We start from the raw sequence: 10,875 nt of genomic DNA, 5'->3' as shown, positions 1-10,875 counted from the left end.
ATTGGTCAATAAATGCGCTTGCAGTGGGTCTAGGAGTGAAAATCGGGCGATATATATATATATGAACTGATTTCTATGAAATTCACCAGTAATATCGAGAGTCATAAGAAAATCCTTCCCGTCGAATTTCGAGAGAATCGGTTAACAAATGACCATTTTACTACTGTATTACTGGAAATCGGACAAACATATATATGGGAGCTATATCCAAATCTGAACCGATTTCTATAAAATTCACCAGTACAATTGAGAGTCAGAGGAAAATCCTTCCTAACAAATTTCAAGAGATTTGGTCAACAAATTACCATTTGAATGCTATGTTACTGCAAATCGGACGAACATATATATGGGAGCTATATCCCAATCTAAACCGATTTTTATCAAATTCACCAGTAATATTGAGAGGCAGTAGAAAATCCTTCCTAACAAATTTCAAGAGATTCGGTCAACAAATGGCAATTTTACTGCTGTATTACTGCAAATCGGACGAACATATATATGGGGGCTATATCCAAATCTGAACCGATTTCTATGAAATTCACCACAAATATCGAGAGTTATATGAAAATCCTTCCTTCCAAATTTCGAGGGAATCGGTTGACTAATGACCATTTTATTGCTGTATTACTGCAAATCGGACGAACATATATATGGAAGCTATATCCAAATCTGAACCGATTTTTTTCAATTTCAATAGGCTTCGTCTCTGGGCCGAAAAACATGCCCATACCCAATTTTAAAACGATCGGATGAAAATTGCGACCTGTAGTTTGTACACAAATTAACATCGACAGACGGACAGACAGACGGACGGAAAGACAGACGGACGGACAGACAGACGGCCATAGCTAAATCGAATCAGAGTGATTCTGAGACGATCGGTATACTTATCAACGAGTCTATCTCTCTTCCTTTTGGGTGTTACAAACCAAGTCACTATCTAACACAGTAGTGGTGTAGGGTATAAACATAGGCGACTGGGACAAATAAAAACCATTAACCTAACATATATGCCGTTTGGGAAAAAAAAAGCCGCAATATAAGGGCCAGCTATTGGTCTACTAAATTTTCCCCCCAACTTACACACGTCTCTGCCTTTAAATCCAATCCATGCCACCAAATGAAAAAATAAACTACTTTTTTCACAACAAAAACAGAAAAAGAGTTATTTTTGTTGATTTTCCAAAAAAAAAAGAACAACAACCGAATAATGAAAACTATTACAAAAACTCTCAATGTATGGTATTTAAGCGTTTTTGTTATAATATTTTATTTTTTATGACACAAATGACTGGTTATGACTGTTGATATTTGTGATAATGTGGTGCGATTGTTTGCTGATAACCAACCATGTTGTTATTATTAAGGGCTATTAAAATTCTGATTGAAAATTCGTGTCAAAAAAGTTCTGTTGTATATGCTTTATGGCATACCCATTGTAAAATATCGATTATGGAAAGCCCCCCAAAAAAAACCCAGCAAAAATAAACACGATATCCAACAAACTAAGGCAAAACTACATGGGGTTGCTTAAAGAGTGAGTGAGTGAGTGAGCTTCCCAAAAAATCCAACTACCAAATTAAGGAAGCCTAGAAAACCCAATCAACCAACCTACCAACTATGCCATCATGATTTGCTCTTTGGCGGTGGTTTCGTTGTTTTGTATACGGTTGTGTTTTTTGGCCGCTCCTGATTGTTTTGCTGCAAAGTCAAGCTATACGTTCATACACATCACTATAGGCGCTTCAAACTATAATACAACCTTGGCTGTTTCATCGATGACGAAATTGGTCCTTGTTGAAGAGTGGTTCTGCGCAATTTTGCATTTATTTTTTCATCTTATTTGCAAAACTATTTCTAAATCACTGGAAGGCGCCCACATTTTTCACTAACACAAGGAGTAAAATACAAACAACAGCTGGACTGCTCTATCAAACCTATAACTGCCGGACAAATCGATAATCATCATACAGCTGGTAAAAGAAATAATCGTTATCGAAAAACACAGGGTGCACTGCAATACTAAATGAGCAGCAAGCGCACTCTTTTATCGACATCACCTGATCATAAAGAACATACACCAAAAAAATACGCGCCGTCCCTAAATATGAGTGTAAGCAGTCATCAAGACGTGTTTACATGGAGCAAACTATGCGAAGTCCTGGACGACAAATTGAAGGGTGTAGCAAAGAAAGAAGATCTGACGGATATCAAACATGAAATTGAAGAATTAAAACATGAGAATTCTAAATTAAAGGAAGACATAAAGAAATTAACAAACCGTCTAGAACTAGTTGACCAGAAATCGAGAACCACAAATATCATGGTGAGTGGACTATCCTGTAATAATATCCCGGCCGCAAAAAAGAGCTCGCCGACATCTGTAAAGACGTGTTGAATGTAGATGTTACCGTCACATACACCAAAATGCTATCCTCTGGAAAATCTTTTGTGTTTACACTAGGTACCGCCAGCGAAGTCCAAAGGGTTTTAAATGCTAGAAGTAACCTTAAGGGACAAGCAATTTTTATTCAGAAGGATTACACTGCAGCTGAACAGTCTATTAGATACAATCTCAGGCAAGTTAGCAAAGTAATATCTAAGCATAAAAAAGATGTAAAAGTACGGCTTGGTGAATTTTGTATCTACATCAACGATAAACGCTTTACTTGGTTCAATGGAAAGATACGTTCTTCCGCTACAAACGATGTAAAATTTCTAGAAGATATATTAGCTGAATGCGGTTTTAGTTGTGAGGTTGTTTGCAACGAAAACGTAGTATTAAATAAAAACGATAACAATCCTTATGTACAATAGCTAGCTGATTCGTGCCATATAATAGCTTATAACGTTTGTAACCTTGAAAAATCGCTAAATTTTGGAAACTTTATAACCTTTTTAAATAAGTTTGATATTTTCTTTTTGTTTGAAACCCATGTTGTTGCTAATAAACAAACTTATTTCTCATCATTTTTCCAAAATTATTGTCTACACTGGGTTGAAGCAATTAAAATACATAAATCGGGTCGTGCTAGTGGAGGTTGCCTATTCGGTTACAAAAGAGAAATGAAAAAGAAATACAAGCTAAACTTTACCGAATGCAATAGCCATACAATGCTATCTGTGAATATTGACGGAAATTTATTCCAACTTATCCCGACCTATCTGAATAGTACGAGCTGGAAGAACGATGCAGATAAGTTTGTATCATTTTTGAGCAGTCTAAATCCAACCAGCTTCTGTATTATGGGAGATCTAAATGCAAGAATAGGTGAACAACAAGTCCTGGACGAAAATATAATCAGGGACCAACCTCATATAAATGTAATTAGGTGCTCTAAAGATAAGAATATAAATACACAAGGGAGACGGCTTTTGAATATGATTGAGGACATAGGTGGTATTGTGGTAAATGGAAGGACTTTAGGTGATTTGGATGGAAAACTTAGTTTCTTTGGTGTAATGGGAAGCTCATTGATAGATTACTGCATTTGCTCATCTGATTTGTTGCAATATATTGAGAATTTTGCAATACTTGCTAAGCCGTTTTCAGACCACATGCCCATCTGTCTCCAGCTTAAAATCCCAAAGCATTCTAGCAATGTGACTAAACAGAATGATACTAGAAGACTTTATTGGAGCGATAGAAATATGACTCAATACGGGTTAAATCTGGGTAACACCCCAGTGAATGGATACTACCGTGCAGATATGTCTGTGGACGACATGATCTGCGGTATAACGCAAAAGATTAGACAGGCACATGTCAAAAACACAAACAGGAAATTTTTTGAGCCTAAACAGCCGTGGTTTGATTGGACATGCTTCCGTTTGCGTTCAGTAATGCGCAGGAACCTTAAAGCGTTTAGGGCTCTCCATACTGATGTTAATAAGAAAAGATATTATTCATCGAGAACCAAGTTTCAAAGACTATGTAGTAGGAAGAAATTGGAATATTATAATGAGAACCTCAGAAGACTGGACAGAGTAACGAGTAGCAAGGATTGGTGGAACTTGTCGAATTCATTGAAGAATAGATCACAAAATTCAAAAGGAAATCTTAATGCTGATGATTACATGGTACATTTTAAGGCATTACTACTTAACCGAAAGGAATCCGAGAACATACACTGGTGTTTGCCTTATTACGTCGACCCATTCCTTGACTCTCCCTTTGAACTGTGTGAACTACTCTTTGTTATTAAAGGGCTTAGAAGAAATAAGTCTCCAGGGCTGGATGGAATCCCTTATGAGTTCTATAAATACGCTCCTCGCAATTTTCTAGAAGAAATATTGGCTGTCTTCAACACTATATTCCTTAATGAAAGGATTCCGTTATCTTTCAGAGAATCTACCTTGATACCGTTGTTTAAAAAAGGTGACGCTAACATTGCGGCTAATTATAGGGGACTCTCACTTCTAAACACTAACTGTAAGATCTTTAACTCTTTGCTTTTGAATCGGATATCTGCTTGGATAGAAAGAAATGACATTCTAAATGAGTTCCAGTCTGGGTTCAGAAAAGAGTACTCCACGCTTGACAATATATTCAATCTGGTTAACATTGTTAATTTGAATAATTTGAAGAACAAGGCTACCTACGCTTTCTTTGTAGATTTCTCATCTGCTTTCGATCTGATCCCCAGAAACAGCTTATTTTATAAATTGTCAAGCTATGGACTCTCTACGAAGATTGTGCGGATATTGCAACTATTGTATGAAAATACTACGAGTAAAATCTGGGACGGAAATGCATTCTCAGATTACTTTTCGGTGGAAACAGGAGTGAAGCAGGGTTGTACACTCAGCCCAGTACTGTTTTCTTTATATGTTAATGACTTACCCGATTCTTTACCAGGAGGTGTGAACGTAGCAGATACTAACATTAAAGTTCTTTTGTATGCAGACGACATTGTCATTCTGTCTGAAACTGCAGAAGGGTTACAAGATATGATTAACGTTCTTGAGGAGTATTGTTTGACATGGAGTCTGAAGGTAAACCTTGCCAAATCTAAGATACTTATTTTCCGGAAGGGCACAAGAGTCGCTAGAAACTTGAATTGGCGGTTTGGGAATCAGAATATCGAAATTGTGAATAGTTACACTTACCTTGGTGTCGAATTAAGTTACAACTTATCTTTTAGAAAACATCTTCAGAACAAGCTCACTGCGTCTAAAATGGCGATAAATTCTACTTGGTCAAGATATATTAATCACCCAAAAATATCGAAGGCTAATAAACTTAAAATTTTTGAATCGTGTTCAAAGTCTATAATGTGTTATGCCGCAGAAATTTGGGGATGTGTAAGATATGAGGACGTGGAGAAATTGTTTAGATTCTTTATTAAGAAAATGTTATATCTGCCTAACAATACGCCTAACTACATGTTATATCTGGAAACTGGATTCAATTCACTTTTCTGTTCTACATTGAAGACACATTTTTGCTACATTGACAGAGTACTCCAACTAGACTGTCGACGATTACCACGTATTCTTGCGCTGAAGATCATAGAACTGAATATGTCTTGGGCAGAAGAATGGTCCAATATATGCCAATCTCTGCAATTTTCTTTGCACTACAACGCGACACATTTACCCTCGTACTGGAAAGAAGTTATAGAACTACTTAAATCAAAGGAGAGATTAGATTTTGAGGTTAGGGCAAAAGGCTCACAGTTCCATGACCTTTACCCACAGCTTGAATACACCAGGATACCGGAACTCACTGCGAACTTATCTTCACGTGCTACAAGTATCATTGTAAAGGCTAGAGGCGGGTTACTTAATTTAAATGCTAGATCTTTCAGAGACAATACCGATGGCGTTTGCTCAATTTGTAACACAGACGAAACCGAGAACACCTTCCACTTTATCGGCTCGTGCCCAATATACACAAATCTCAGAATTATTTACTTTAATAAGCCCACACTTAATGTAAACGAAGTAATAAGCATATTGAATGGCACGAATTTTTTATCTCTATACAAATATTTAGAAAATTGTATCAAATATAGAAACTTTATACAAAATGAATTTAACTTTTAAAATAGCACTTTCTCTTTTTTATAGTCTCCAATATGTAAACAACTTTATATAACATAGATTAACATACTATAATCAGCCAACCTTTGGTAATATCAATGAATTATATGGCTAACAGCATTCTTGCTATGCCAGCTTTATAGATTTACAACAACACTGAATTTCAAACCTCTATCATTGTGTACTCAAAAATCTATTAATAAATAATAATAATAATAAATTTGCTCTTTGGCTTCTCGCCTAGTGGGTATTTAACATCTATTTGTTAAATTAATATTTTATGACTTTGTTGTGTTGTTATTAAAACACACAATCAATGATTACTTCCATACAAAATTTCTCTTTTTTTTTACACAGACGTGTGGTGTGTTGAACTTTTTATGACTGGCCTTAATGAAAAAGACACCATGCTCTTGTAAGATTTCCCCCAGGCGATATTGATTAGTGAGTGATAACACAAATATCTGGTATCTTAATATCCAATCCAGTGTATGAGTTGCTAAATTTTCAACCTCATATGTTGGTATCTGTATGTCGCCTGTAGGGGTGAGCAGGGATGGTAAACATTCGCACCAACCACTGTTTTTTTTTCGTGCATTTTGTCTTCCTTTCCCATCTGTGAACGATCACTTAGAACCTTTGTGGTGTGAAATTTTGGCTTCTCTCCTTATTTTCGGCACCATAGAGTAGAGACCATAAAATATCTTTTGATAGAAATTTATTGCCACCTTCCCAGGAAGGTTATATGTAAACGTTTGTGTGTGTGTGTGTTTTCGCACAGAAATCCACGGTGATTGTATTTTACTATCGCTTATTAAGAAAGGTATTAAAAAGTTATTAGGATGTATTAATCGCAGAGTGGTGCTGGTGTTTTATTGAGGTTTTTATATAGGGGCTGAGATATTGTAATCATCATTTCTTGTGTTGGTAGGGTGAGGAAGGCTAAACGATTAGAGACACTTAACAATGGAAGAAAGTTTCCTTTAAGGTGAAAAATGTTCATGTGAAAGGGTGTGAGAAATCAAAAAAAAAAAAAATATTAAATGAGAGTTTTTTTTAGACAATTCGTATGGTTTTCAAAATTTTTATACCCACCACCGAAGAATGGGGGTATATTCATTTTGTCATTCCGTTTGCAACACATCGAAATATCCATTTCCGACCCTATAAAGTATATATATTCTTGATCAGCGCAAAAATCTAAGACGATCTATACATGTCCGTCCGTCTGTCCGTCTGTCTGTTGAAATCACGCTACAGTCTTTAAAAATAGAGATATTGAGCTGAAATTTTGCACAGATTCTTTTTTTTTTTGTCCATAAGCAGGTTAAGTTCGAAGATGGGCTAAATCGGACTATATCTTGATATAGCCCCCATATAGACCGATCTGCCGATTAAGGGTCTTAGGCCAATAAAAGCCACATTTATAACCGATTTTGCTGAAATTTGAGACAATTTGAGTTGTGTTAGGCCCTCCAACATCCTCCGTCAATTTGGGTCAGATCTGTTCTGATTTGGATATAGCTGCCATTTAGACCGATCCTCCGATTTAGGGTCTTAGGCCTATAAAAGCCACATTTATTATCCGATTTCGCTGAAATTTTGGACAGTGAGTTGCGTTCAGCCCTTCGACATCCTTCGTCAATTTGGCCTAGATCGGTCTAAGTTTGGATATAGCTGCCATATGGACCGATCCGCCGATTTAGGGTCTGAGGCCCATAAAAGCCACATTTATTATCCGATTTTGCTGAAATTTTAGACAGTGAGTTGCGTTGAGCCCTTCGACATTCTTCGTCAATTTGGTTCAGATCGGTCCAGATTTGGATATGGCTGCCATATATACCGATCCTCCGATTTAGGGTCTTGGGCCCATAAAAGCCACATTTATTATCCGATTTTGCTGAAATTTTAGACAGTGAGTTGCGTTGAGCCTTTCGACATCCTTTGTCAATTTAGCCGATATCGGTCCAAATTTGGATATAGCTGCCATATGGACCGATCTTCCGATTTAGGGCCTTAGACCCATAAAAGCCACACTTATAATCCGATTTTGCTAAAATTTGGGGCATTGAGTTGTGTTAGGCCCTTCGACATCCTTCGTCAATTTGGCCCAGATCGGTCCAGATTGTGATATAGCTGCCATATAGACCGATCCTCCGATTTATGGCCTTAGGCCCATAAAAGCCACATTTATCATCCGATTTTGCTGAAATTTTAGACAGTGAGTTACGTTGATCCCTTCGACATCCTTCGTCAATTTGGTTCAGATCGGTCCAGATTTGGATATGGCTGCCATATATACCGATCCTCCGATTTAGGGTCTTGGGCCCATAAAAGCTACATTTATTATCCGATTTTGCTGAAATATGAGACAGTGAGTTGCCTTAGGCCCTTTGACACCTTTTATCTATTTGGCCCTGATCGGTTCAGATTTGGATATAGCTGCTATATAGACCGAACTTTCGATTTAAGGTTTTGGGCCAATAAAAAGCGCATTTATTGTCCGATGACGCCGAAATTTGGGACAGTGAGTTACGTGATCCCTTCGACATCCTTCGTCAATTTGCCTCAGATCGGTCCAGAATTGGATATAGCTGCCATATAGACCGATCTCTCGGTTGAACAATGACTTGTACTTATAAGCATTTGGTCTAAATCGGATGATATGTCTATATAGCTGTTCTGGGGCATAAGGTATGCATTTTTCAATGGATTTTGACGAAAAGTGGTTCGCATATATACCCGAGGTGGTGGGTATCCAAAGTTCAGCTCGGCCGAACTTAACGCCTTTTTATTTGTTTTCTTTCCTTACTGTAGCCACCAGCAGAAATATATACAACTTATTACCTTAAAGGTGTGTTATCTATCTTTCTATCTAATGGGGATCTAGTAGTAAGTCGAGTAAGATTAGCTGGCTAGATGAACAAGTGACGACGGTCCCTGGAAACATGGGTGATACATATACAGCGCATTGGCATCAATCCTAGCATTCCGGAGAGAGGACTTTTAGGTGCTGTGGGAGGCGGTTGAATCCTAGGAACGTTATTTACTAGCTTCCGCTAGCGCATACTTGTGATGCTTTTAAGGCCCATCTGATACGACGCACAGTGGGGTATTTGGCATTCAAAATGGAGATCAATTCAGGGAAACGTCCAATCTTGATGAAAATTATCAACATGTTTTTTATAGCCATAAAAAGGAAAAATATTCAAATTGGGAAAACCCGGTTCGTCTTTAGATGTAGCTCTGATACATATCTTTCATCCGATATGTGCTTTAATGCTTGTGGTAGCCATATTTTTAGTCAAAACATTATCAAATTTGGTAAGAAATGTACTATTTGATGTCTCAATACTCGTACGTATGCCAAATTTCAAATAGCTGTATATGTAAACCACTTTTCATCAAAATCCGGTAAAAATTGGATACCTTATGCCCCACAGCAGCTATATTGAAATATGTTCACGATTTGGATCAAATACTAATAAGTACAAGACATTGTTCAATTGTGTAAAAGAAAATATTGGTCTTTTTAGTACCTATATCTAAAAATAAACCGATCTGAACCATATCCGAAACGGATGTCGAAAAGCCTAACATAAGTCACAGTGTCAAATTTCGGTGAAATCGGATTATAAATGCGCTTTTTATGGGGTCAAGTCTTTAAATCGAGAGATCGGTCTATATGGCAGCTATATTAAAATCTGGACCGATCTGGCCCAAAATGAAGAAGGATGTTGAAGGTCCTAGCAAAACTCACTGCCCCAAATTGAGCCGAAATCGGACAATAAATGCGCCTTTTATGGACCCAAATCCCTAAGATCTGAACCGATCTGTGTCATATTGCGGAAGTATGTCGAAGGGCTTAACACAACTCACTGTCCCAAATTTCAGAAAAATCGTATAATAAATGTGGCTTTTATGGGCCTAAGACCCTAAATCGGAGGATCGGTCTATATGACAGCTATATCCAAATCTGGACCTATCTAAGCCAAATTGACGAAGGATATCGAAGGGCCTAAGGCGACTCACTGTCCGAAATTTCAGCAAAATCGGATAATAAATGTGGCTTTTATGGGCCAAATACCCTAAATCGGAGGGTCGGTCTATATGGCAGCTATATCCAAATCTGGACTGATTTGACCCAAGTTGCAGAAAAATATAGAAGAGCCTAACGCAACTCACTGTCCCAAAATTTCAGCAAAATTGAATAATAAATGTGGCTTTTATGGGCCTTAGACCCTAAATCGGAGGATCGGTCTATATGGCAGCTATATGCAAATCTGAACCAATCTAGGCTAAATTGACGAAGGATGTCGAAGGGCCTAACACAACCCACTGTCCCAAATTTCAGCGACATCGGATAATAAATGTGGCTTTTATGGGCCTAAGATCCTAAATCGGAGGATCGGTCTATATGGCAGCTATATGCAAATCTGAACCAATCTGGGCTAAATTGACGAAGGGCCCAACACAACTCACTGTCACAAATTTCAGCAAAATTGAATAATAAATGTGGTTTTTATGGGCCTTAGACCCTAAATCGGAGGATCGGTCTATATGGCAGCTATATGCAAATCTGAACCAATCTGGGCTAAATTGACGAAGGATGTCGAAGGGCCTAACACAACTCACTGTCCCAAATTTCAGCAAAATCGCATAATAAATGTGACTTATATGGGCCTAAGACCCTAAATCGGCCGATCGTTCTATATGGGGCCTATATCAAGATATAGTCCGATATTGCCCATCTTCGAACTTAACCTGCTTATGGACGAAAAAAAGAATATGTGCAAGGTTTCAGCTCAATATCTCTATTTTTAAAGACTG

The 10,875-nt window shown here is 37.6% G+C and overlaps 1 protein-coding gene across 1 annotated transcript; it reads left to right on the top strand.

The window, feature by feature from the left end:
- Window positions 1-1,861: 1,861 nt before the first annotated feature.
- LOC131995892 (uncharacterized) lies at window positions 1,862-2,927 on the top strand. Its single transcript, XM_059365175.1, has 2 exons — window positions 1,862-2,326; window positions 2,465-2,927. Exons 1-2 carry the CDS (start codon window positions 2,027-2,029, stop codon window positions 2,492-2,494), a joined length of 330 nt encoding a protein of 109 aa, XP_059221158.1. The 5' UTR covers window positions 1,862-2,026; the 3' UTR covers window positions 2,495-2,927.
- The last annotated feature ends 7,948 nt before the right edge of the window (window positions 2,928-10,875 follow it).

This window comes from Stomoxys calcitrans, chromosome 3 (genome assembly GCF_963082655.1).
Source record: "Stomoxys calcitrans chromosome 3, idStoCalc2.1, whole genome shotgun sequence".
Classification (NCBI taxonomy): Eukaryota; Metazoa; Arthropoda; class Insecta; order Diptera; family Muscidae; genus Stomoxys; species Stomoxys calcitrans.
This window is presented reverse-complemented; position numbering and strand designations above follow the sequence as displayed.